We start from the raw sequence: 27,020 nt of genomic DNA, 5'->3' as shown, positions 1-27,020 counted from the left end.
TAGAGCATTTCTGAATCAAGGAACTTAGCTGGTGGTTTGATGTCCTTTCTCCTGACTCTATCCCGAGCCAATTGGTAGTTTCTCAGACCATCTTGACCATCACCGTCATCAGCATGGTCTCCTTCCCGTTCATCCCCAGCTCCACCTTGAGTTGTATCATCTCTGATCTGATCATCATCAGAGTCAGATCAGACTCAGCTCCACCTTGAGAAGTGTTTTATGGAATTATCATATCATTTGGAGTTCCATTCTGGATTTCCTTACTGACTTCCAGATTTTCGTTGTCCTTGTTGAGTGGCATCACATTCTCCACAAAGATCACATCTCTATTCTTCCTAGGCTCAATACACCGCAGCCCATAACAACCTTTAACTCCAGCCTCATACCCTACAAGAATCAATGTGGCTTGTAGATAGTAGAGATTTCCTTTTCTTTCTCCCTGCATGACCACCACTCCATCCTTCTTGATTGTCATTTTCCCCCAAATGAACTAAAAGAGCATCCCTTGCGTTCAAGCAACCCAAGTGATATGAGATTCATCTTACCTTTTGGGATCAATCTCACATCATTCAAAATTTTCACAGAACCATTTGCCAGCTGCAATCTCACACTCCCAACTCCTTTAACCGAGCATACTTGATTGTTTCCAAGGACCATAGATCCACCACCCGCAGTTTCATGAAAAGACAAACCAATCTATGTTCAGGCATATATGAAAACTACATCCGGAGTCAAGAATCCAAGAGACAGACTCACCTTTCATCATCACATTCAACACCTGAGGGACTTCATTCTCTTGCACATAATCAGAGCTGCTAGTCCCATGTGCCGCTTCCTCCGCTTGTTTTTTCTTCCATGCGTATCAATCCTTTTTCAAATGGCCTGGCTTCTTGCACCAATGGCAAGACCGTGTTTCCCTCTGCTCCGTGAATCCACTCTTGAATCCATCATCTTCTTTCTTGAAGTTCCTTTTCCCCTTAAATTTCTTGATATTGAAGGCTCTCTGCGTGTGAATCGTGATTTCTCACTACGCCCTTTTGTAATTCCTTTGCCATGAGAGCCGAATGAACCTCGGAGAATGTAATCTCCTTATCACGACCATACAAGATCGCATCTCTCAGCTGGTCATAGGAGTCAGGCAGCGCATTGAGGGCCAAAATAGCCTTATCCTCATCACTGACCTTAACATCACAGGCCACCAAATCATCTACAGCCTTATTAAAATCCTCTAGCTGCTCAAGAATTGATTTATCCCCAGAAAAACCATAGGAATATACCCTTCTTTTCATGTATAATCGATTAGCTAAAGACTTACTACAATAGATCTCATCTAACCTTTCAAGAATCTCAGCAGCTGTCTTCTGTTCCTGAATTTCTCTCAAAACCTTATCACCAAGGTTCAAGATCACCGCACCATAGGCCTTGAGCTGCATCTCAGCCAGCTTCACCTGTGCCTTCTCATCCAGAACAGGTGTCTTCCCTTTGCTCTCGGGATCGGGCTTCTCCAAGACCGCTGCGCATCCCTTCTCGATCAAAATTGCTTTAATCATTCTTCCCATCAAATTTGTTTGACTCCAAAAGCAACGCCATTTTCGAACAGATCTCCGACTTCTTCCAACGATTCTCCTCCCTTCCCACAGACGGCGCCACTTGTTGATAACGGAGAACCGAATTGAAACAAGAAGTTAGAGACGAAGAAGACGAGTAGCACAAAAGGGAATTTTATTCAAGGAATTGTAATTGGGATTTTCGTAGCTTTTCTCTACTAAAAACAGAAACAACAATGGGCATTAAATCCCTAAAACAGATTCCAACACTTAGTTGAATCAACGGTTGAATTAAAAGATTCTAACTAATTTTTCATCCGACGGCTCCTGATCGATCACAAGATATGATCCAAATTCAGCTCCCTTCACTTGATTTAGTTTCCATCAGCTTTGAATAGATGATCAATACAACTTCAGCAGCCAAATCTTACAGTCACGCTGACGCAATAAATTATTTGTTTAAAATTTTGAATTTAATAAAAAAAATCGAAAACGGTTACCGTTTTTCAACCGTTTTCCTTTATTTTTTATTTTTATTTTTTTCTCTATAAATACTCATATTTCATCCTCATTTCACACACAAATACACATCTATTCTTCCCAAATCATATCTATTTCCTCTCCAATTTTCATCTAACCTCTCAAATTATCATCAAAAATGTTTGGCGATGGCAACTATGGCGGTGGCGGCTCCGGCGGGTTTGACATTAACGCGTTTGGCGACTGGGGGTATGTACAATGTCTTGGGTGGTTCCGGCTCCGGTTCGTCAACGTCGGGCCCCCAGGGCTCGTCGACTCCGGCGGGGTACCAACCACCCCATTTTGATGTTGATGCATACGCTCGTCCCTCAGCCCCGAGGAGTTCGCATGGATTATCCCAAATTCAGGAGGATTATCCTGATGAACCCACTTCGGAAGGAGGACGAGACGGAGGCGTCCGAGGAGGAGGAGGATGTAGGCCGACGTCCGTACAGCCACAAGGACACGATGGCTGTATACAACGCCTGGATCAGCGTCTCGTACGATCCCATCATCGGGAATCAACAAACCCGGAAGTGCTTCTGGGAAAAGGTCACCGAGGCCTACAACGAGATTAAGCCGAAGGGGTCCCGACGCCGCACATTGAAGATGCTCCGTGCTCACTTTGACCGAGTCGACAGAGAGGTCAAAAAATTCTGCGACATCTACAAGAACGAAGTGGCTCATTACCAAAGCGGAGCCATGGGAGCCGACATTCTGAGATCGGCTTTGCGAGTCTATTTCGAAGACACCGGCAAAGAATTCAGACATGTTGATGCTTGGGAGGCCGTCAAAGACGAGGAAAGGTGGGTCGGCGGTGTCCGGTCCTGCTCGGGCTCGACCTCGAAGCGCACGAAGCACACGGCCGGTGGCCAATACTCGTCTAGTGGAGGCGGTTCGGGCAGCGCCGCACAAGAGGTTGCCTTGCAGGAGGTTGAGGGCACGACAGACGATGCCAGGGGTCCTCCCGTGGGCGTCGTCGGCCGCAAGGGACCTAGGCGGCGAAGGCGGCTAGATGGAGGAGGGGCCGAGGCGAATCAAGCCAGGCGGGCTCGGTCTCGGGCTCGAACACCCTATTGTCCATGTACTTGACCGCCACGATGGCGGACACTTCCCGCATGACGCCTCCACAATATCAAGCCCATCTTGCCGGAATTGAGTATATGGCAAGACAAATTGGTATTCCGCCTCCAGGTAGCTTGAGTGCACCGCCACCGCCTTCGGGGGATGATTCACTGACGGAGTAGTTTTTTTAATTTCTATAAAATTGTATTTTAAATTATGTATTTTTTATTTTTTTTGGATTTTAATTATGTGTTTTTGTTTTGTTTTTTTGAATTTTAATTTGTATTTTTATTTTATATTGTAATTTTATTTTATTTAATGAAATGTGTTTTTATTAATTGAATTTGTTGGAAATAAAAAATGAAATTGAATGAATAGTAAGTTAAGAGATGATTAAGAGACGCATAAGAGATGAAGGGTTGCAGGTTCTGTCTCTTAGTTAAAAGTTGTAGTGAAAAGTACAGTGGGGATGATATGATTAAGAGACGGATAACAGACAGTGTTCCAGATGGCCTTAGAGCATCTCCAGTGGGCGGACATCCCACTAGGACATCCCAAAAACACCTCCTGCCACGTCACTAGGACTTCCCATCCCACTGCCACGTCACTAGGACATTCCCTGCACAATCCGCCCTTCCCACTAGGACATCCCGCAATAAAAAAAATCACAATAATTTAATTACGTAAAAACAGAAATATAATTTTGACACGGAATACGGGAAAGCAAAATACGGGCAAGAATACATATTCATAAAACATAAAAAAAAACATAGTTAGAAAAAAAGCAAAATACATAGTCATTCAAAAAAGAAAAATACATAATCCAACATCCCCGGCTCACTCCGCGCTATCCTCGTCGCCCGTGCCATCACCGTCGCCCGTACCGCCCCCGTCGCCCGTGCCGTCACCGTCGCCCGTGCCGCCCCCGTCGTCCCCTCCGCTAATCTCAGCGCCATCATCTCCAATGGGGGGCATCCCCAAATCGCGCCGACATCCATCGATGACATCCTTCAGCATCCTCTTGTACAGCGGATCGGTCGTGCTATGCCACCTATGCATGGTCCGGACCAAGCTTGTCGTTAACTGCGCGCGGGCGAGGCGGTCGATATCTTCTTGGGGAGCGGGGGCCTCCGATTCGACCTCGAACGACCCGCTACCGCTGCTGGTTCCCCTAGCCCTCCGCTGCGCAGCCTTTTGCCCAACCGGGCGACGACGACGGCAAGAGTCTGATTGCGGTAGCGGGGACACTTCGTCGGCTTCCGGGAGCTCGTGCGAACCAGCACTGCTGCTGTATTCACCGGAAGCGTTGATCTTCGTCCGCTTCGCCCAGCCCGATTCGACTCCCCCACAAAACTTTGGGGAATCCTTCACCACGAGAAAGGCATCCCACTGGTCGAATTGTTTGAGTTTCAAGGCTCTGTCAGGGTACTAAGCAAAGGCACGGTTCCGGACATCCTCCTCGGACATACCGTTGCTTGCCTAGCGGAGGTTGTTTTGGTAGAGGCCAGCAAATCGACTAAGCTTAGGCCTCAACCGCTCCCACTGTTTCCGGCACTGTTCGGGAACGCGACGCTTCGCCCCAGCCGGTTTGTGTGTGTGGTAGGCTTCAGCGATCCGATGCCACAGTCTGTCAATATGCTGGTTGGCACCGACATAGGGATCCTCGACTATTGCAACCCAAGCCTTCGCAAGCGCGACGTTTTCCCACTGACTCCAGATCGTCCTCTTTCCCGTCTCCTCCTCATCCTCCTCCTCTGCCACCGTTCGTGAGGAAGACCCTGGGGCTTTCCCCTTGCCCTTGCCACGTCCCTTCCCCCTGCCCCCGCCCACATCATCGGGAATCTGCCTGACTGGAGATATCCCCAACTCCTCAAAAGATAAAGTTTCTATGCCGGTGAACTGAGTATCCGGAACATAAGTGGAAGGGGTATCAGTAGACTGCGTATCCACAACCGGCCGATAGACATCGTCCGCTAGTGGTTCAGGGCCCCTGTCACCTCCTCCCACATGCATCATCCCCGGCATCATCCCCGCCATCATCCCACCCATCCCCATCATATTTAGGGTCATGCCCCCCATCCCCATCCCCGGCATCGTCATATTTGGGGTCATGCCCCCCATCCCGGCTGCCCTGAGCATCATACCACCCATACCACCCATCTGTCCCATCCAATTGTACATATAAGGGGACATCATCCCACCCATTCCACCCATCTGTCCCATTGCCGGAACCGTTGTCGCATTTCCGCTGACGTTTCCCTCCAGGTCGATGGGAAACGCCGGAGTCTGCGACTCGCTCGTGGCCGGGGAGTTCCTATCGTTCTCCATTAAAAGTAGAAATGAAATTTGTAGTAAAAGAAGAGAGAAACTTGTTAACAAGTGGTGCAAATGAAATGAAGTTCAACGAGCCGTATATATAGAGTTTAAAAAAAAAAGAAATTTCGGACATCCGAGTGGGACGTCCGACCCTTGCCACAGTGGCGGACGTCCGCCCGCCCGTCGCAGGGACGTCCGAGGACACCCGACGTCCTCACGGGACGTCCGTATCCGACCCTAAATGCCACAATGGCGGACGTCCCGATCGCCCGTCGCGACGTCCGACCGGATGTCCGACCGGACGTCCGCCATTGGAGATGCTCTTATAGTGCTTCCCACAATTTGCCTCGGAAGAAAATAAATAATTAAATGGTACAGAATGAATTGACAAAAAACTAAGGTACAAGCCCACCGAAGCACAGCTCGGTACAACCAGCCAATGCAGTTGAGACTCATCGTTAACACAGACAAAAACCCCATAATTCTTCTTCCTCTCTTCCCTCTTTCAACCCTCCTTACCTTATCTTCTCCCCATTTCTGTCTCACTCACCAACAATGGCGACCGAAGAAGCTCCAAACGAATTCGAAAATCCACAATACGACTCCGACGCCGACGCCGACTCCGCGCCCGCCCCAATCGAGTCCTCCGCCTCCTCCGATTCCGACTCCAACTCCGAATCCGACGACGAGCCCCTGAGCTACCTCCGCCCCGACGGCAAGATTCAGAAAATCGACGACGGCTCCGACGCCGAGAACATCCCCGAGGTGAACACACGCCGCTTCGCCAGAGTCCTGAACTCGAAGCGCCTCCGGAGAGAAGAGGAGGAGGAGGAAGAGGACGCGGAGTATCCGGAGGACCAATTCGACTTCCCGCCCGACCCGGAGAACTGGAAGGAGGAGGATTTGAAGGAGCTGTGGGCGGATGCTCCGATTGGGATGAAGAAGCCGGGCTGGGACCCGCACCAGGTGGATGAGGAGGAGGAGGAGGTGATAAGCGAGGAGATTAAGGCCGGGCGCGACCCGCCGATTGCCCCGTTTTATGTACCGTACAGGAAGCCTTATCCGGTGATTCCGGATAATCATTATGATATTTCGAACCCAAAGGCGGTGGTTGAGGAGCTTGATAGGATTGAGGAGTTTTTGATTTGGGTTAGCTTCATTTTCGAGGATGGGAGCACGTGAGTGCTCTAATTTCCCCTCTTTCTTGGGGGGTTTTGGAGTGTGAATTTGATAATTATTAGTACTATTTGTTGTTGTGATTTCATTGATCATGAATGTGAAGTAAGTTGGTTATGTGACTCTTGGTGTATAGATTGGATTAGGTATTAGGAAATATGTGAGAATTGTTTCAATTATCTGAGCAATCACAATTCACACACTCACATTGTAGTGAATTATAATATATAGTTTGACTGCTTGTTTTGTTAGCTTGATTTTGTGAATTTTCCTATTCAGCGGCCTTTAAGCGGGTTAATGATTTGACCATCTTAGACTCGTAGTCATTGTTCTTGAAGTTCAAATGCAAACTTGTTCCTTTGTTTTAGGTGCTTTTGGATGGATATTACTTTTCATGACTGGATCGCTGATGAGAACTTCTGTGTAGAATATCAAACCTTATTGCATATTTAGTTGCAAACTAGGGAAATAGTTTCTCATCCTCCGGTATCTTTGATGTGGAGGAGTTTTGATGTTGAATAGAGTGCTTCTATGTTAATTATCTGTATTGTTAATATAGTGGTTTGCTTATAATCTTGTTTCATCTAGAAATAGTTTTACGATGATTAGCAATCTAGTCATAGTAGTAATGATGTTTTTTCAATTACAATTCTTCATTTTGTAAATGATTGAGCTTGGTTTTTACTTTTCATTAGTCTGCGATGCTGCTCTGATTACCGGTCAATGGCTATGATGAAATTGTCCAATTTTCTTTGTTGCAAGGCTGAGAGCATGCATTTAGTGGGTTTAGCGACTTATTGCGGACTATGTGTTTATAACTAAGTTATTATTTATAGGTATGAAGGTACTGTCTGGGATGATATGGCCCATGGGAAAGGGGTTTACACTGCTGAGCAAGGCTTAGTCAGGTTTGCAAAAAAATTGAGTTTTGTCCGATGTCCATTTATGCCTTTACAATTACAGAATCTCAAACACTAATTACTGCTTGTAGGTATGAAGGAGAATGGCTCCAAAACCAAATGGAAGGTCATGGAGTGGTTGAAGTGGAGATTCCGCATATGGAGCCTATTCCGGGTTCCAAGTACTTCTCCTACTGCTTCGAACTCATGACACCTAACAGAACCATAGTCATTAAATGCTTTATTTAGTTAATTCTCGTGGTTTCTTCCAGGCTTGAAGCTAAGATGAGGGCTGAAGGGGAAATCATATCAAGAGATTTTATGTCACCAGAAGATAGGGAGTGGCTGGAGAAGGATATTGAAGATAGTGTGCGTTTCACTAATGGGGAGTATGAAATTCCTTTTTATGAAAATGAGGAGTGGGTCCGGCAATTTGGACAGAAACCGTAAGTCTTCTATTCTTTCTTATAAATAGCACATAGAAGCTTGATGTGTCAAACTTTGACTCACATTATGATGGTTGGAGCAAGCCTTTCGGTGTCCGTCTCCTTCTCATCATCCTCCAGTTTCCCATTCCCTATGAGTTTGATCATCATTAATCTAAGATGTTTCGTGGTTCATTTTGACTTTCTTAGTGGACTAATGTGAAATGTTAGTTTGTCGTCCCTTTTAGTACATGTTCTGCTCTTAGAGTTATTGTGTCATTGCGTGTGTATGTTGATAGAATGTCGAGCTTGCTCCCTGAAATTCTCAAATTGCTGCCTATCTGATTTTTCAATAATAATGGGGGCCAGGGAGAAAGGTAGATACCGATATGCTGGTGAATGGAAACACGGTAGGATGCACGGTTGTGGTGTATATGAAGTTAATGAGCGAACAACCTGGGTGAGTATTCGCTATTGCTGTTGCTTTTCTTGATTTTCCATTATAAGGGCTGGAACAAATTTGACCTAAAATTCTTAAATTCTTGCTTACATGACCAGGGTCGATTCTATTTTGGGGAACTTATGAATGATGAGAATGGTTGTGATGCAGAAGTATCGGCGGTAATAATACAAAATTTTTATTTCTGCTGATTCCTCTCTGAAAATTTAAACAGTGAACTTAAAGTATGTTACTTCAGCTCCATTCAGGCATCGCAGAGGTTGCAGCTGCTAAGGCGCGCATGTTCATCAACAAGCCTGATGGAAGTAAGTCTCGCTGACTGTTCACCAATGTGTTAGTTGTTTAGGTGCAAGATAAGATTGTTGCTGATCTCCTTTCCTTACTCTGAGACTTTCGTTGCTAATTCTTGCAGTGATCAGAGAAGATAGAGGTCCGTATTCTGATCCCCAACATCCCTACTTATATGAAGAAGAGGATGTATGGATGGCACCGGGATTCATCAATCAGTTCTACGAGGTTACTCTCATATTAAGATGAGAAATTTATTAGGTTGCAAACCTGCTTCAAGTTGTGAACTTAACTGTCGATTTTGCAGGTTCCGGATTACTGGAAAACGTATGTCCATGAGGTGGACGAGGAGAGGGGGATGTGGTTGAACTCGTTCTATAAAGCTCCACTTCGCCTACCCATGCCTTCTGAACTCGAGTATTGGTGGTCAAAATGTACGTTTCGATATCTCGCTGTACTACTCATGATGTCACTTGAATGGCTCTTGCTGATTGACCCTTGTTCTGTTCATCAGACGAAGAGCCAGAATTTGTGCTGATTAATAAAGAACCTGAACCCGATCCTGAAGATCCATCGCAAATGATTTACACTGAAGATCCCGTGATTCTGCATACTCCGACTGGTAGAATTATAGACTACGTGGATGATGAGTTACACGGGATCAGGCTATTTTGGCAGCCTGCTGCTACGAAGGAGGGTGAAGAGCCCAACCCCGACGATGCTGTGTTTCTTCCACTCGGCATGGATGAATTTTACGGCCGCGAAGTCAGTACTCCGGAGGATACCTGGCAGATACGCCTGATGAAATCGTTGGAAAGTAAAGGCACGTCGTTGCTGAGTGGGTTGGAGAAATGGGCAGAAGAGAAGAAGAAAGCCAGAGAGGATAAGCTGGAGATGATGAAAAAAGAAATGGAATTGATGGAAGCTGAAATGGATTTGAAAGAAGCCATTCAAGAATTGGATGAGGAGCTCAAGATGTTGCAGCAAGAGGAGGAGAATAAAGCGGGAGAGGAAGAAGAAGAAGAAGAGGAGGAGCGCGTTGAGGAGGAGAAACGAGCTTCGGTCTCTGAGCCAACAGCCCAAGCCGACCAAACGCCTCCAGTAGTCGAGGAGAAAGATGAAGACGAGGATGAAGAGGACGAGGATGATGATGTTACGGGTTCCAGCTTCGGATCAGTCCAAGGGCAGAGCTCCACGAATAAAGACGACAAGGGTGGCAGATTTGGAAAATCAACATTTGCAGCATCTTCTCTCACCTTTGGTAGCCCTAATCTTTTTTCCATGGTAAGAAAGCTCCGAACTATTATTGAATGAATATTATTACTCCATATATTACTCAATTTGTGTCACCTCTCTCTCTCTCTCTCTCATTGACAGGTACAAAGAAATTTACAGAACCAGTTCTTGAGCTGGAAAGAGGGAAGGTTCCAAAAGGAACGGGCGATTCCCACACGCAATCATGAAGAACGATGCGAGTTGCTGAATGCATCGAGTGTTGGGTTTCCCCTCACCGGGAAAAGCTTGAAGATGAGTTGGGCGGGGCAACGGATGATGTCTTATCATGTGCAACGTGCCACCGAGCCGAGCTTGAGAAATCGCGTGAAGGCAAAAGCTTGGAAGGAGGCAGGATCTGCTGTGGAGCTGAGCATATTGTCATTCCATACACCATTGCCTCTGACGTGAGTGAAACTCGAGTTGTATCCATTTTTTGTAGTGACTGCGGCTGCTTAACGCAAGATTTCAACTCTCTTTAAATGTCAAATTAAATGAGTTGTATTTCTTTCCCCGTTTTATACTCGTCATTTTTTGTTATTTTGAGCTTATGCATGTATTAACATCTTCAATAAGAGGCAAAATTTAATTCATTTTTGTACTTGTAATTATACTAATAAAATAAAAATACACACTCCCTTAATTGACCTTTTTTTTGACATATCAATTTTTACTTTTAATCATATAAATACTGAAAGAAACAATCATGTTTCGAAGTTTATGGCGAGGAGAAGCTCACACGAATTAAATAAGTTAGTATTTGTAAGTTGATAAATTATTTCACAAGAAAAATACGGAGTAAGATAATACTGGAAACCTACCTCATCCAATAATCTAGAAACGCGTGTCCAATAAGACTTGTTTTAATCAAGAAACGGAAAAACCTACCTTAACCAATGAAAATGGGGCCACGTCTTTAATAATAACAACAATTTTCCACCTATTTTTTTTCAGATAACCAAATGTTGTTTTCCAACAAATAACTTTCAAAACGGCTTGTGGATGTCTATTTGGACAATCCAATACAAAGAGCAATAAATATGAATGAGTTTTGATGAAATGCGTGATTCATCAAATAGCAACACATCACGTTAAAGTGTTCAGTCGCTCAAGATTATTTTCATGTGAGATTTTTTGATATTGAATTGAATTATTCGAAATCAGTATTATCACATGGAAAAGACCAAGACTTATAGACAAGAATAATTCTATGTTGATTGTGTGGTGCATTAGTTAGAACGTGACACATTAAGGTGTTCAGTTACTTAAGATTAAATTGATCGAGAAAACTCGATATTTGATCGAAAATATTCAAAATTGGTTTTGTCACGTAGGAAATGCTAAGACTTAGCAAGACTAATTCTACTTGGCATTATCCTAAATTAAAATATAACGTCAAGTCAATCGAACTTAACGAGACTTAATCTTATCTAATACATCAAACCAAATAACCGAGAATGTCCGAGATGCAATACGTAACATCGTTTGGATTGAAAGATTAAATGAAGACACACAAGAAATCTAATAAAATTATTAATGGCTCGTATTGTGATAGTTTGTTTAATATATTGACTGCATCAAATTGTAATTAACAAGTCATGTATCGAAATGAGTTGAATTGTCATTTGTCACACAAAAGGGTGCAAGCAAAAGTATATGGCGATTAAAAAATACCTATAACCACAAATACAAATTGATTGGATTATTAAATAATACTACTATTGATTGGTTTATTAAATAATAATGTAATTATAGAATATACATTCCGTGGAAGAATATGGATACGAAATCGTATTGGATCAAATGTATGTTATATACCTAACCTTTAATTGCTGAAATTTCATTATCATCGTAAAAATAGAAAAACTTTGGGTTCTTACGTTAATTATTGTAATGCGTTTGCACCGCACGCATCTACAAAAAAAGTTGGTTCTTAATTACGTTAATAATTGTATTGGTATTGACATATAAAAACAAATGGGAAACTATTCTTGCAAAAATGTTAAAACCCCATACCCAACTCCCATGGCCTCCCACATCCCAACGTGACAATATTGTGATGATATTCAATCATGTTATACAGTAGCCCGCTAAGAAAATGGGCCATAAACTAATGGGAAACTATAGTATTTAGTTGTCTACCATTTTATACCTAGTTTGCTTAATAGTTGACACAACTATATACTGGACATAAGAAATTAAAGAATCATGTTAAGGTTTCATACCACTTTTTATATTCTGATTAGAATATTTTTATATCCTAATTTTCCACAATAAAAAGCAATGTTAAACCAAACATCTAGTTTGGTATGAGGCAACATGGCTTAGTAAAATGGGAGATTCTGATCTAGAACGTACTCGATCAAGTTAAAGTCAATAGTAGGACGATCGTCTTAATGCGAACATTGAACACTATGATGTGCTCAGATTATGACATGTCCGAGAGAAAATGTGTGCTTGGAACAACAATCTCGCAATTTCTCATGCAGGCTATTTGCGCCAAAAACATCCAATGACTTTGACTGCGATCGTAAAAAGCTCGGTAAATGCACTATTTTTTTTTCCCTTCTAGTCAATCCTCTCGTCCTCGGAAAATGCTTGGAATTTTTGTTATTAGCTCAAAAAGTGCTCAAAAGATACCAATAATGGTATGCGATCGGTAATGTATGCTCGATAAAGCCATTTTTTGTAGGATTTAGTAAACAAATTATTTGACCAATGTATTGGGAACAAAGCCATTTTTTGTAGGATTTAGTTAACAAATTATTTGACCAATGTATTGGGAACAAAATAATATACTAGTAATATATACAATTTAGATATTTATATTTTCTTCATTAATTTAATGTAAGTGAGCAAGATATAAAAGTATGATCCCATTTTAAACAATAAATTTAAGTTTATTACTCTAGAGGAATAAAAGGTAAATACTCGTAGTAAGTTCTCGAGCCCACTAGTCAAGTAGCCATCTAGTGCGCATAAAGAGTCAAAAACAATTAATTCGAGGTCTATTTATTGGTTTTTATCAAGCATATGTAATCGCTTATTTTTATGGAAAATCGGTATGTGTGGTGTAACATTAAACTAAATAAAAATAAGGGTAAGAGGCTAAGAATAAGAGAGGTGCATGTGGCGAATGATGCATAGAATGACTACCAAACTTTTAGTGCGCCATTCGTCCAGAGTCTTTGTCCTAGCGGCAATGAGCTTAGACATTATTGCATGAGGTGCCGCATCAGTTGTAATTTCCTCCTATCTATAATATATGCAGTTGTAATTTCCTCATATCTATAGTATATGAGTTTATTTCAGTTGTAATTTAGGGAGTTAATTTTAAAAAAAAAAATTTTGGGCGCCTGATTTCAGTTGTAATTTAGGGAGTTAATTTAAAAAAAAAACTTTTAGTGCGCCGCGCCATTCCCACGCGGCTCATGAAATTACCATGACACACCAACCACATAGCTTACCTGAATAAATATTAGTACTACTAGTATTTTAAAAAATAAAGATGTTATAATACTCTCTCTAACTCATTCAAAATGTCCATATTTTTTTATTACACGAGATTTTAGGAGAAATTGTTAAATAGAGCAAGTAGAAAGTAAAATGTAGTTGAATATTTAACGATGAAAGGGAATAGCGTGAATTATTTTGAAATATACAAATAGGCATTTTAAATAGAATAAATTAAAAAGAAAATGTGGATACATTAAATGGGATGGAGGGAGTACTGTGATTTGTATATTGTTTGATGCTAGTGTTTGTCATACTATATGAAAAGTTGATTCGACAAATAGTAAACAATTAAGATATGGAATAATATGTGGGGTGTTGATGTGTACTATAATGGGTTAGCTAGGCAATAAAAAAACTCTATACTAATGAATCCACAACACTTTAATAAATGAGTGATGTTAAATTATAAAGAATGAAATGAAGAAATCAAAATAACGGTAATAATAATTGAAGAAATTATTTTTCTGACACAAATTTATTTGGTCTCCCTTTATTGAGTCACCATTTTGATTACTTTTCGTTGAGTGATGTGTATAGTATCTAATGTGTAACACATGTAATTTGTCTTTTATTTATTCCATTTTAATTAAGAATTATTTACATTTGCATAAGCAATAGAATTTGTCTATCAATAAAAAAACTCACTAATTTCTTTCTATTTTAGAATCTTCTTCGTTTAACGTCGTCGGTTTAATTTTTCATTAACAGTACTCCATGATGTTTATTATCCGAAGAATACTTCCGGTTTAATTTTTCATTAACTACTCCATGATGTTCATTATCCGAAGAATACTTCGTCTATCCATACATATTACTATATCGGTAGACAATCATTTGATCCATAAAAATTAATCTTGTTTATTTATAGTAAGTTTTTCTTATAATAATGTCAGATTTTTCAGTATGCTAAGAATTTTTTTCACATGTCTGTAATCAATAGCTACAGACAATTGATATTTGAAAAAATATCTTTTTTATTTTTAGTACTACTAAATTTCTCTCGCTAATGATATTGGTGTAATATTTTATTGACAATATTTGATGACGTTGAATTCACTATGAAGTATTGGATGGATAGACTATTAAAATTTGATTAATAGAGAATCAACCTATATCCCATCTTTACACTGTCTATAAAAATCCCTTTCCCACTTTATTTAGTTTCTCATAATCATTTCTCTCTTAATTATAATTAACTTTCTTTTACTTCGCGATTACGAATACTTATTTTCCGGTTATGTCCGTTGACGGTCGCCGGAAACCTGAGAGCTCCTCCGTCTTCACTGCTCTCAGTTTCCCCTGCCTCAGGTAACCGTCGATCTCTCACCACGTATATAATCACTTACAGAAAGCTACTGTATATCACTCTCTAATGCCGTCGCCGAAGAAGCACCGGAAATTAGGAAGCCAGGACAAGAGCAGGAAGGGGAGATCGTCGCACGATCTGAGAGGCGTCTGCCTCGCGGCGGAGATTCCGCCGACGCCGAGAACGGTGCCGGATTTGTTGACCGGGAGCGGATCCGCGGCGGTGACGCCGCCGAAGCTGACGAAGCTGCTTCTCCACGTGACTATTCAGAGGAGCCTCGGCGCCGTGAGGGTGGTGATGCCGCCGGAGGCGACGGCGGAGGATCTGATCGTCGCAGCGCTCCGGCAGTACGAGAAGGAGGCGCGGCTGCCTCTCATCCGATCCAGCGACGCATCTGGATTCGACCTTCATTACTCTCAATTTAGCTTGGAGAGTAAGTTTCTGATTCCATTACTTTTGTACATTCGTTAAATTCGGAGATTTGTATTTTCAATATTTTGATTTCTGAGTAATTAATTCAGTTTTGGATAAACTCATAAACAACAACTAATTCAACGCGATTGTTTCCGTTGAAATTGTTGTGTGATTTTTTTTTGTTTCGTTCATTCAATTCGGAAAATGGAATTTTCAATAGTTTGATTTTTGAGTAATTAATTGAGGTTGGATAAACAACAACCAATTCAACGCAATTGCTTCCGTTGAAATTGTTGGTGAATTATTTATTAGTAATTGCAGCAAATAATAAAATATACTTAATGTTCTGTTATTTACTTTACTTAATATCAATGTAGGCTTGGATAGGGAAGAGAAGTTGGTGTCGTTGGGATCAAGGAACTTCTTTCTGTTTCCGAAGAAAGCGGCGGAGGCAACCGCCGCCGAAAGCGGCGGTGGTGCGGTGGCGAGATGCTCAAATGAAGCGGATAACGGCAACGAGTTCCCGTGGCTGAGATTTATGGAATTCTCGCTGTAGATTGCGTCGGAATTAACTGTGGAATTGTATATATTTGTGTAATTATTAATTAGAATAATATCTCTAGATTGACAGAAAAAGTTTGGCTTATTATTTCAGCAAATTTAATGTGACAGTTATTTATAGAACAGTGTCACGAAATTGATGTCCACTAGTTATAAATTTGATTTAATTTTAACTTAGATGTCCACTAGTAATATAATTGTCGCATGTGGGATGATGTCGACCATCTGCCGACTTGACTCCATATCAAATTTTCTTAGGTATATTAACTTTGTCGGCTGTTCTCCTGCATTAATTTTAGGGCAAATTGATGAAAATACTATCACGAAATTTATGGAATTTGGTTTGTATACAACTTAAAATATTGTTGTAACAATTATTTTATAAATAAACTATTTAGATTGTTTGCATATACTACTATATTGTTAATAAGTAGTGTGTGTTTGTTTTAATGATGTAGAGTAGTACTACTTGCTATATTCAAAACTTAAAAAGTTCTGATGTTGAGCAAAAATCAAGCCCAGTAGAAAAGCCCAAAATGAATGCCAAAGCCCACAATTAGTCTTTCCTCTTTTTCAGTTATTATACAACAATCACTTGCCTTTAAACTATGAATCATTGGTCACTAATATTACGAATTACTATTATTGAATCATTTTTCACAAACTTAACACTTAGTTATAAAAATCATGAACTATAATCATATTTCCCACAGTTAACTACTTTGCGAAATCGAATCATATGCGGAACATAACATTGTTTAGATAGACTAATCAGGCAGAAAAAGCAATGGTGTCATTTTTTATGGCGATGAACTTGTAAATAACATTTTTTACGATTGAGTATCAACAAAAAATTTCTATATCCTTATACAAAATTTTCAATTGAGTTCTCAGTGACATGGATCAGATTAGATTGGATTGGATCAATTAGTGACAGATTTATCCGGTAGCATTTATTATAGCAATCTCATATTCAAGCAAAATTTTTACAATCAATTTTTGTGTTCGTGAATTATTTAAAATTTGGCCACAGTTCGTCATATGAGGGACCAATAATCCTTGAAATTTTAATATAAAGTCTAAATTAGCCATGAATTAGAGCATCCGCAATGAGGCGGACGATAGGCCGCCCGATGCCTCGGGCGCGCCATCGTCCTCCCATTGTGGGTGCGCGGACGATGCCCGATGCATATTTCGCGCCCTATAGATCGTCCGCGGACAATACGCGGACGATAGGGCATCGTCCGCCCATTGTCGGCGGCGCGGACGATGCAACGCGTTTTCATTTTTTTTCTTCGAATTTTTGTCTATTTAAACCTCGTTTGTCATCTATTTTTCATACGGACATTTCTCTCATCTCTCACATTCCATACGAATATTTCGATAATCTCTCACAAACAAGACTATGCTCAGCTCATGAACGACATGGTTGAAGAAGTTTGGGCCCGTAACCGCCGTCGTTGAGAATGCCTATTTTTTTAATTCGTATTGTAATGTATTAATTTTAAATAAAATAAATGTTTTTTTTTCAATTTTTATAATTATTTAAATATTCAAATAAAGAAAATGCTTAGGGTGCTGTGCATAGCGGCATTGCTAATGCTCTGAATCATGATATATATGAAAATTTTAATATAATAAGACAAGCCCGACAAAAACCAATATTTCCAAAATCAAAGTTACTCATTTGCTTCAGCGTCATCGATCAAAGGGGATCTTCCGATCAAACCCTAATTCCCACTTCACGATCAACGTTCGCGCTCAATTGCTCTCCTTTTCGGGCAGCTCATCTTCGTCGGCGCTACCTTCCTCCAGCGGCAGCTCGAATTTCTCTATTACTCCCGTAAGCTAGCCCCCTTTCTGGCCATTCATTGACTTTTTATTGCTTTTCATGTTTCATCTAGGTATTAAAGGAAAAATCTGAATCGCAATGCTCTGTTCAATGTCATGAATCCTGTAACGATACACTGAAATTCCTTCTTGTTGAGGTTGATCAGCTTAACTTTCCTCAATCCGAGTATATGTGTTTTGAAGCGCTCTTATTAACTGACCTTCAAACTAAATTGCGTCATATGCCAGATCACATAATCGGATGATCTTTCATCTTCGAGTGGCTAATGAATGTGTTACTTAAGCAATTATAGATTCTGAATTATGATTGCTGCATATAGCATTCGAGGTGATCGCAGACTAGCATGTGTTTGAGTGTTTCTACTTATTGTTTGTGCGTTCCTTATGTATGATGATAACTTTCTTACCTCTAAAAATGTCAGTGCTGTCTAGAAATTGGAATGATATATGGATCTGCAAGTTTGCTCATTTTTTCTGAATTGAAATATATGCAACTAGAAATTGGAATAATATGTTATGAGAGACATTGAATTTGATGCTGTATATCTTGGTGGAAGCTTTATGATGTACTGAATTTGACTGGGATCCATGGTTATAATAGAAAGCGATGAGCAGAAATGAATTCTAGATTATGCATGTATTTATAGGATAAAATGCGCATGTTAAACTCTTTCTCATGTATCAAACAGATCTTATGGCTTTTATAAGATAATGATAATAATGATTTATTATATGTGATGAGCAAGTATTTGGTGGATGGTGGATGAGTTTTGTCAGCAAATATTGACATGTGTGGGTTTTATAGGTATAGATTGGAGTGATGGTGCTAGTACTAGCATTAGGTGATTTACACATACCGCACAGGGCACCAGATCTGCCTGCAAAATTCAAGTCTATGCTTGTTCCAGGAAAGATCCAGCACGTCATTTGTACTGGAAACTTATGTATCAAAGTAAGTGTATATTTTTTCTTTAAAAAACTGGAGAATTTGCATCCATTTGATATGCACTACTAGTTAGACATGACAAGAATTTGGCTTGGGTTATATGCTTAATCTCTTGCTTCAGACTTCTTTATTAGACAAGTGCATTCAGGATAAGCTAATGGTATTACTAGGTAACTGAGGCTATTGCAAATTAATCTTTTGGAGTTCCCTACTTAAATGTAGTAACTGGTAAAAAGTAGACGTGCTGCACTAAATTGACTTTCAATTAGCTCCAATGTTGTCAAATGACTCAAATGTGATGTATGATTTCCTGAATAAGACTAGCTCAAAACTGAAAATTAAGGGGTTAATTGTCAAGGTTGATTTGCACAAAGGTAAAAATGACACTTTGCTGTTAGAGGGTAGTCCTCAGTTTAAGAAGGGTTTGATACATAAAATATTACTCCATTTATTTAGTGGGATATGGGTTTTTCTTTATATACCCCTCTGTAATGAAAGTGAATGATTTCATGCTCACCGTATCTGTATAACCATATCTTCACATATTGCAGGAGGTTCATGAGTACTTGAAAACTGTTTGTCCAGACTTGCACATTACTCGCGGTGAATATGATGAGGACTCGCGTTATCCAGACACCAAAACATTAACAATTGGCCAGTTTAAGCTTGGTGTATGCCATGGCCATCAGGTGTGTTTCCTTTTCTATCTTGTTACATAGTTGGATTGTTCGATTCTCTTTAGTTTACCGTCTCAGTTGGACTTTCTGACAATGAGATCCATGAGCGAGGCTGTTAACGCGATATGCTAACTGTAGCATCTGTGCTTCACCTCATCTTCCCACCCTTTTAACGATCTTCTTACAATAATATGTGAAGGTTATTCCATGGGGAGATCTCGACTCACTTGCCATGCTCCAGAGGCAGCTAGATGTAGACATCCTTGTCACCGGCCACACACACCAATTCACTGCTTACAAGCACGAGGCTGGAGTTGTCATTAATCCCGGATCTGCCACCGGTGCCTTCAGCAGCATCACTTATGATGTCAACCCTAGCTTCGTCCTCATGGACATTGATGGCCTGCGAGTCGTGGTGTACGTTTATGAACTCATAGACGGGGAGGTGAAGGTCGACAAGATTGACTTCAAGAAGACGACAACACCAACGAACTTGCCTCACTAAGCGAAGACAACGCCTCACCAAAGCATGACGAGTGTCATGGATTTCAGTTGTGTATTCTGCATTAGGAATTCGGTAAAATATTTTCATTTGATCGTTTTGGTTTCAATATTGGTAATAGGATATGCCCTGGTTTGAATTAATGATTGATGTGATGAATATGAATATATAACCATCTCCAATTTAAAAGTTTTTCAACAATTTTTTCCCATTGTTATCATAAGTTGTATACTTCTTCCGTCCACTAACTTCTCTTTTTGTTATTTTGTCTATTCACCAATAAACTTCTTATTTGTTTTTTACTATTTATAGTAATGGACTTCACGTTCTACTAACTTTATCTCATTTATATTTTATTATAAAACTAATACTCTCCCTCTCTCCGTTCCATTGTAGTGGAGTTATTTTTCCATTTCGGGATGTTCCATCATAATAGTCATTTCCCTATTTAGCAAAAAATAACTCTCCATCACTTTCTTTATTCTCGCTCTTACTTTATTCTCTCAACTTTTCTCTTTTTCCTACTCCCACCGTCTCTCTGTAGCAGAGTTGTATTTCTTTTTGGATTGTCCCACTGTAGCTAAGTCATTTCCTTTTTTGGTAAATAGTACTTTACTCTCTCTTCATCTCTCTACCTTTTTTCTTTCTACTTTATTCTCCTTTTACTTAACTCATTTAAAACAATTTTTCTTAAATCCTGTGTCAAAAATAAATGCCTCTACTATAGGGGGCGAAGGGAGTACTTTATTATCTCTTCACTTAATATATTTAATAGTATCTCTCTTTTAATACTAATGCCGAAAAGAAGTGACTCTACTATTATAGAAAGAAGGGAGGGAGAGTATAAAAGTAGTATCCATCTTTCACTAACTTTTTCAACCAACTTTCTACTAAATTTTTTAAAACGCGTGCCGGGTCAAAACTCCTCTTGTATTAGTGGACGGAGAGTATCGTTTTATCAACTAAGTAGTATTTTTTGTTCTATGATTTCTATGTCTTATTTACTGTATATTTTATGTAATAATTAGTTTCTGCATATAATGAAGTGTGGAAGTCGCCACTTGAGATCACTTATGTCATTTATTACTTCATCCCTACTATATACATACAAACATGATAAGTGATGGTGGGATTCATCGCTCATGGTTGTGTGTACGTAATAGGAGATTGAAATAGAAAATGTTATATGTGATCCTTATTGGAAAGTCACCCTACAAAGTAATTGCTACAAATCAACAACAATTGACCTTGTAATATTAGAAATCAGATTTTAGTATCTTTTACAAAAATTATTTTTTTTAACGAAATTTTTAATAGTATAAAATACAAAATGGTTCTGGATTCTAATTTTTATTAATAGTTTATTAACTTTTTCAGAGTAGGACACATGTTTCATAAAAATAAAGATTACATTTAATGCCTTCAAAGTATATTGGCACATGAAACTATTATGGCAATAAGTTTGTAACAATTAGAATCAATTTTTTCTTTCTATAAAAATTAGAAATGATTTTTCTGTCCGATCCATAATTATGTAGTGCACTATTCTTTTTCAAAGTATGCTAATTTATCAGTCTTCTAAATAATCATTTACAAATCAATCTTTTCGTAGTATACAAATATTTACTTTATTCATTCGATTTATAGTCCTCACCTTTTTGAAGATCACATATAAAGTTAACCCTTTTAAAAAAAATAGAGCCTTTACACTAAAAAAATAAATTAAACAAGAAATTCAGAAAATTCAGAACGTTGTCACATGAGAATAAAATTGTTTAGATTCATTATAACTTGAATACGTATAAAATCTCGTTTTATTCACCCCAAAAAAATAAACAATTGGCCTAATTTTATTGCCACAGACTGAGATTTCCCCAAAAATCACAATAACTGCGCTCAAATCTCTGTAACTGTATGGATTGAATCGCGATTCAGACATTGCTGGCTCCCCGAAGCCGGAAGGTTGGAATTTTCTATTGATTTGTTGAATAATTTTAGGTTTTGGGGGTTCTGTGGTTCAGGAATTTACCGGTTAGGTCTGTTTTTGTTGCTCCTAACATTACGATCACGGCGTGGTAGGTTTTTGAGTCTCTAGAGTTATTTGTCACTTTCCACTGCGTTGTTGAATCGCGATATAGTTTGGTTGTCGGTTGTATTTTTGTGCTTTTGTTGCTGATATGATTGAGGAGAGGCGATATCGAGGGGGTTATCGGGGCCGATCGCCTTCGCCTCGACCCCCGCCATCTAGGTCGCGGGATTGGAAACTGTCGCCATATCGACGGCGTGGGGCGGATGAATATTCAGGGGAGGGTAGGTCGTCGCGGAGGATTGAGGAAAGGGATCATTTTGAGGATAGGGTTTCGAGATTTTCTGATTACGATAGGGATGTGTATGAGGATGATAGTAGGAGATTTTGGAGCCCTCGGAGAATTGGGGAGAATGTTCATTTTGAAAGGGATAGGGATATGGATAGGGAAAGGCCTGTGGAATTGTCTAATTATGGAGATGGAGCTAGAGGGGGTTATGATAATGAGGTTAGTGTTGGGGGTTCTAGGAGATCTTATAATGAGGATTCATATCGTGGTGATATGAGATCGAGGCAGTTGAAGTGGGATGAGCCTTTAGATGGATCCCGGAAATCTGATCCTCTCAGCTGGAGGGAATATGGCCTCACTCATGGCTCAAGTGGCGTTGGTGATGTGAATGTCTCTAGCAGTGGTGACAGAGATTTTCATCTGCAAAATCATTTCTTGGATAGGGGTCGAGCTGGATTGCCGGCACCGCAGTATTTAGACAGCACGATGCCTGTTTCCTTGAAGTATGAGAACAGAGGAAAGATGCACTCTGATTCTTATACACTGGCTCGTGGTGGAGTGGATGATCTACATGTTAGTAGTTTAAGTGGGGGAGATGAAGATAGAAAGCGATATTTTCATTTTCGGGATGAACCCCATTTCGAGAGAAGGGGTGGATTAAATGACCGAGAAGATAATTATCTTGAAAAGAAAAGTGGCAGCTTGCATTTCCAGGACAGGTATCAGGGAGTAGGCAAAACATTAGAAAGTGAATTATATAAATTCAAGGAGGAAGACAACCTCTTGTCTTCTCGTGGTTACTCAAAGGGAAATTCTGACTATTTGGTATCAACATCTCAGCATAAGGACTATGATCCTGTGTCTGTGGGCAACTCAAGAGAGGGCTTGTCTGGTTATTCTCCCACCAGAAACCTTCATATGCCATCATCAGATGTTCTGGAGCGAGGGAGTAGACTGGCTTCTCAGCCAATTCGCCTTGATGGATATAGTGAAACGGAGAAGAACATGTTACTCGCAGAACCTGGAGGTCAATTAGATGATAAAAGGAGCAGTTCACATTTATATGTTGGGCTTCCTGAGAGTAAACAGGGAGATTGGTCATATGCAGAATTTGGTAGAAGCGAATTAGACAGGATAAGTGGAAGGATCAATGATGTCGAAGAAGACTACAGAGACAAGCAGATATCAAGAATTAATGCCTTGAAGCGTAGGGTTGATGCATGTTGTCATAAAGAACAAATGGAAGATGATGAACTTTTGAACCAATATCCTTCTTTTCAAGTGCAATCAACGCCTAATAAATTTGGTGTGCCTGGATCACTCCATTTCAGAAGGGATGATGTGGATACTTTGGGTACTGAAAGTACTCACCTCAATTATGGAGCAGAAGGATATTATGGATATGGAGGTGTTAAAACAGAAAAACATCATGCCGATATAGATGGTTGTCAGTGGTCTCAGTATGAAAATTCAGATCCCTTGCAATCAAGAGAATATAACCCCACCCTTGGTGGACTTTATGATAGCCCAAGAAAGAGATTTTCTACGGTAGATTTCAGCTTTGTTGAATCATGCGAGAGGAGCCTGAGGGACAAACACATTAGGGAAGAGATGGTGTATGAGCAAGATATTGGAATTAGGATATCTGCTGATGGAAAAGGAGCTCGTAGGATTTACCATCAAGTAGATATGGGAGATGAAATTGATCATTTAGATTTTTCTAAGGAGCCCATGTCAAGCAGATCTGACTATGAGAAAACTTGGAGAATGTCAAGCAGGATGCACAGTGATGAACCATCCTCTTCAGATTTCCAGGCACATCGCTCAATTAAACCCCACAAATCAGACTCTAGAGATATAAAAAAGAGGCTGGGACCCACTAAAAAACTTCATGTTTCACAGCGGCTAATGAAGACGTATAAACCTTCCATAAAGAAGCGGTTAGCACCTCCTCCGTGGATAAAAAATGTGAGTTCTACCACAATAAGCATCGAGCAAAGCCATCCAGATGGAGGTGATCACTATCATGATGGAAACCACTCGGAAGATCATCTTTCTCTAGCAAAATCTGAACCGCCTGAAAAATCTGAGGATTTCAAGCAGCTGGTGCAAAGCGCATTTTTCAAATTTCTCAAACAAATTAATGAGACGCCGATAAAAAGAAATAAATACATGGAGCAAGGAAGAAAAGCTGGTATTTTAAAGTGCTTTGTATGTGGCAGGTCTGTGCTCTACGTCATGAACGCGTCTTCCCTTTTTCGTTTAACTTACTAATTTGCTCTTTCAGAGACCTAATAGGTATTAATTCTGTGATCTCATTTTATTACATCAAGTGAGATTGTCTGGTCAGAGTTCAGTCAGAATTTGTGTGCACGGTTTGCATTATGTCAACATATGACACCTTGTTAATGCAGTCCCAGTGAAAAATAATGAATTTTAAGTTAGTTATGTCCTTGCAGTGTTGGAAAGCACATATATAGGATATAAGGCATCATGTTTCGGGATAAGAACTATCATTTTGTTGCTAGTTAGTCATGAGGATTCTGCTTATCAGAATAAGTAAAATTTCTTTTGGATATTTCTCATGATCATGTCTTAGAAATTTGTAGTAAAATGCATGTTAACTTAATGGCTTTTACGTGGGGCTAGTGGAAATTGGAATTTGGGTGTCCCTTGGCCTATTTGAAGGGCTGAAAAGGCGAAGAAAAAGGAGCTGAAGGTGAAGTAGTGTGCTGTGTAATGCGATTTCAGGAAGGATGATTACATGTATTGGTATCCTGTATGTGTTTATGGAACTTGTGTTGGTTGAAACAATGGAAGAAAATATTTTGATGTGAGTCAGCCTTTGACATTATCAATATGAAGGTAGAAATGAGCATAAAATGCAGCCTTGCCAGTATGCTTGTGGCTCTGCATGATGGCTTATGTTGGGTACTAAAGCCATTTTCTGTGCCACGCTGATTATACATGGAACTATTTGTCATTTCGGATGTCATTGGAATGAGGAGAAGTTAAACTGGAGCATATCAATACTTTAGGCAATCATGTAGCTGTCCATTTTCTGGTGATGTGAGTGATTTAACATCTCGGAGTTGCTAAAATGCCTTAGTTCATGGGTTACTTGGTAGCTTTTTAGGGGTAGGGGCACTATGGAGGAATGATTCTCATTCAAAAAAGTCCAGCTACTTTCACATGATTCCATTCCCGTGATGGGTTTTCTTTTTGGGATTCGTGGTCGTTATGTTGGCAACCCTTTCTGGTTTGGGTTGGATATGTTGTTGCATGGATAGTTTTTATATCAAAGGATAATGATGGTGTTTTTTGGATCATAATTGATATTGATATTTTCTTTAATTTAACAGTAAACAGCTAGACGATGAGCTCATTTGTCCATCAAAGATTTTTCCAATGTGGCTGGCTGGCTGCCTAAATTACAGTTTTTTAGGATTTTGTATATATAGATATGTTGTTGTTTTGCATTCGTAATTAGTCTCCTAGCATATGACTTTATTAAAAAATTTATGATTTTATGATTCATTTACAACTTATAGTAATGTAACTTTATTGGCTGGGTCTTGGTTCAGCACTTCCAAGGAGTTTGTTGGGACAGATAGACTTGCAATGCATGCTGTCACATCCAAGAAAGTTGGCGTGAGGTCTCAGCATTTGGGCTTGCACAAGGCACTCTGTACACTGATGGGATGGAAGATTACAGACCACCCTAGCAGTGAATGGCGTCGTGAAGTCATGACTGATGCAGAGACTCAAGTTTTGAAAGAAGATATCATCATTTGGCCACCGATTGTTGTTGTTCACAACAGTAGCATAGATAACACGAGTCCCGGTGAAAGGGTTATCATATCGTCTGAGAAGCTAGATACCAAGCTCAGAGGTATGCATCACCCAGATTCTTTACTGCTTCTTAACTTCATTGTGTTCTCGGTTCTACTCATAAACTTCATCAGATCGTCTCTAGAATGTTCAAATTCGTGGTAGTATCTTGCAATTATGCATGCCCATGCTATATATCGAACATGATACCTTCTTTGTTGCTCGTCTTTTATGTAATTCACTTATCTTTTTTGGTCTATGTGGGTTTACATCATCAGATCTCCTCTATAAATGTTGGCAAATATTCTGTTTTCTTTAACACTACATAGCTTTATGTGCTTGTGTATCTTGTAATTATGCATGTCATGCTATATATCCAATGTGATGCCACTTTCATTGCTCGTGTTTTGTGTAATTTGTTCATCTTTGGGTGTAGATATGGGTTATAAAAGCATTGTCAAGGTATGCTATGGGAAACCTGCGAATCAGAGCGTGTTGCTGGTGAAGTTCAACGGTACACTTTCTGGATTACGCGAGGCAGGGAGGTTGGACAAGAGCTACATCAAATCCAAGAACGGGAGAACTGATTTCAAGCAATTAAAGTCCGAATGTGGAAGTTCCAGAGGGAAAAATTTAGTATCGTCAGAGAGAGAGGATGACTTTTTGTATGGCTACCTGGGAATTGCTGAGGATCTGGATAAACTTGATTTCGATACCAAGAAACGATGCGTTTTGAAGAGCAAAAAGCAGATCTTGAGCATTGTGGATGCACCTATAGATACTAGTGGGGAAACTGGCAGATGATTATATGTACCAACACTAATCCATATTTTGATCTGCTTTTTTTCTGGATGCTTTGATGACTGATTTGTAAATCAGAAGATTGAACTTTTGATTTATATAAACATATTTCAGTTCTTGACTTTTTGTTTTTGTTTTTGTTTGAAGTTGGATTGTGATGTATTATCAATAAGATTGGCATTGCAAATATTTGCCATAGGTTACATAATAGCAATCCAAAATATTTCTGCTACAATCTATCAAATTAATCAAGAAAGTTGTCTAACATTTTCAAGCATGCTAAATATTGAAGTTTTCTTGTTTATGTATTTGTTATAAGCATATACTAAGGTA

General features: G+C 39.9%; 4 protein-coding genes across 4 annotated transcripts; all 4 read left to right on the top strand.

Annotated features, from left to right (window-relative positions):
* The first annotated feature begins 5,904 nt into the window (after nucleotides 1-5,904).
* Nucleotides 5,905-10,479, top strand: LOC121811126 (protein TIC 100-like). The gene is made up of 11 exons (XM_042211925.1): nucleotides 5,905-6,625; nucleotides 7,460-7,531; nucleotides 7,615-7,704; nucleotides 7,795-7,968; nucleotides 8,317-8,407; nucleotides 8,506-8,568; nucleotides 8,646-8,712; nucleotides 8,820-8,923; nucleotides 9,003-9,129; nucleotides 9,210-9,979; nucleotides 10,073-10,479. Exons 1-11 carry the CDS (start codon nucleotides 6,003-6,005, stop codon nucleotides 10,376-10,378), a joined length of 2,487 nt encoding a protein of 828 aa, XP_042067859.1. The 5' UTR covers nucleotides 5,905-6,002; the 3' UTR covers nucleotides 10,379-10,479.
* Nucleotides 10,480-14,517: 4,038 nt separating this feature from the next.
* On the top strand, nucleotides 14,518-15,937 carry LOC121811150 (uncharacterized protein At4g22758-like). The gene is made up of 2 exons (XM_042211951.1): nucleotides 14,518-15,222; nucleotides 15,581-15,937. Exons 1-2 carry the CDS (start codon nucleotides 14,856-14,858, stop codon nucleotides 15,757-15,759), a joined length of 546 nt encoding a protein of 181 aa, XP_042067885.1. The 5' UTR covers nucleotides 14,518-14,855; the 3' UTR covers nucleotides 15,760-15,937.
* Nucleotides 15,938-17,417: 1,480 nt separating this feature from the next.
* LOC121810245 (vacuolar protein sorting-associated protein 29) lies at nucleotides 17,418-19,957 on the top strand. Its single transcript, XM_042211013.1, has 4 exons — nucleotides 17,418-17,607; nucleotides 18,421-18,567; nucleotides 19,113-19,250; nucleotides 19,438-19,957. The coding sequence occupies exons 2-4, from the start codon at nucleotides 18,436-18,438 to the stop codon at nucleotides 19,741-19,743; spliced, it is 576 nt and encodes a 191-aa protein (XP_042066947.1). The 5' UTR covers nucleotides 17,418-17,607; nucleotides 18,421-18,435; the 3' UTR covers nucleotides 19,744-19,957.
* Nucleotides 19,958-21,529: 1,572 nt separating this feature from the next.
* On the top strand, nucleotides 21,530-26,808 carry LOC121741137. Its single transcript, XM_042133839.1, has 3 exons — nucleotides 21,530-24,277; nucleotides 25,640-25,947; nucleotides 26,323-26,808. The coding sequence occupies exons 1-3, from the start codon at nucleotides 21,918-21,920 to the stop codon at nucleotides 26,688-26,690; spliced, it is 3,036 nt and encodes a 1,011-aa protein (XP_041989773.1). The 5' UTR covers nucleotides 21,530-21,917; the 3' UTR covers nucleotides 26,691-26,808.
* Nucleotides 26,809-27,020: the final 212 nt, after the last annotated feature.

Source organism: Salvia splendens, chromosome 7 (genome assembly GCF_004379255.2).
Source record: "Salvia splendens isolate huo1 chromosome 7, SspV2, whole genome shotgun sequence".
NCBI classification, from domain to species: domain Eukaryota; kingdom Viridiplantae; phylum Streptophyta; class Magnoliopsida; order Lamiales; family Lamiaceae; genus Salvia; species Salvia splendens.
This window is presented reverse-complemented; position numbering and strand designations above follow the sequence as displayed.

Bases quoted from the DNA above. Each gene is read 5' to 3' on its own strand.
- LOC121810245 (XM_042211013.1), top strand. From the start codon at position 18,436: ATGGTGCTAGTACTAGCATTAGGTGATTTACACATACCGCACAGGGCA. The intron at 18,568-19,112 runs GTAAGTGTATAT...CACATATTGCAG, and splicing joins CTGGAAACTTATGTATCAAA to GAGGTTCATGAGTACTTGAA. The intron at 19,251-19,437 runs GTGTGTTTCCTT...TAATATGTGAAG, and splicing joins GTGTATGCCATGGCCATCAG to GTTATTCCATGGGGAGATCT.
- LOC121811150 (XM_042211951.1), top strand. From the start codon at position 14,856: ATGCCGTCGCCGAAGAAGCACCGGAAATTAGGAAGCCAGGACAAGAGC. The intron at 15,223-15,580 runs GTAAGTTTCTGA...ATATCAATGTAG, and splicing joins CTCTCAATTTAGCTTGGAGA to GCTTGGATAGGGAAGAGAAG.
- LOC121811126 (XM_042211925.1), top strand. From the start codon at position 6,003: ATGGCGACCGAAGAAGCTCCAAACGAATTCGAAAATCCACAATACGAC. The intron at 7,705-7,794 runs GTACTTCTCCTA...GGTTTCTTCCAG, and splicing joins GAGCCTATTCCGGGTTCCAA to GCTTGAAGCTAAGATGAGGG. The intron at 9,980-10,072 runs GTAAGAAAGCTC...TCTCATTGACAG, and splicing joins GCCCTAATCTTTTTTCCATG to GTACAAAGAAATTTACAGAA.
- LOC121741137 (XM_042133839.1), top strand. From the start codon at position 21,918: ATGATTGAGGAGAGGCGATATCGAGGGGGTTATCGGGGCCGATCGCCT. The intron at 24,278-25,639 runs GTCTGTGCTCTA...GTCTTGGTTCAG, and splicing joins AAGTGCTTTGTATGTGGCAG to CACTTCCAAGGAGTTTGTTG. The intron at 25,948-26,322 runs GTATGCATCACC...CTTTGGGTGTAG, and splicing joins GCTAGATACCAAGCTCAGAG to ATATGGGTTATAAAAGCATT.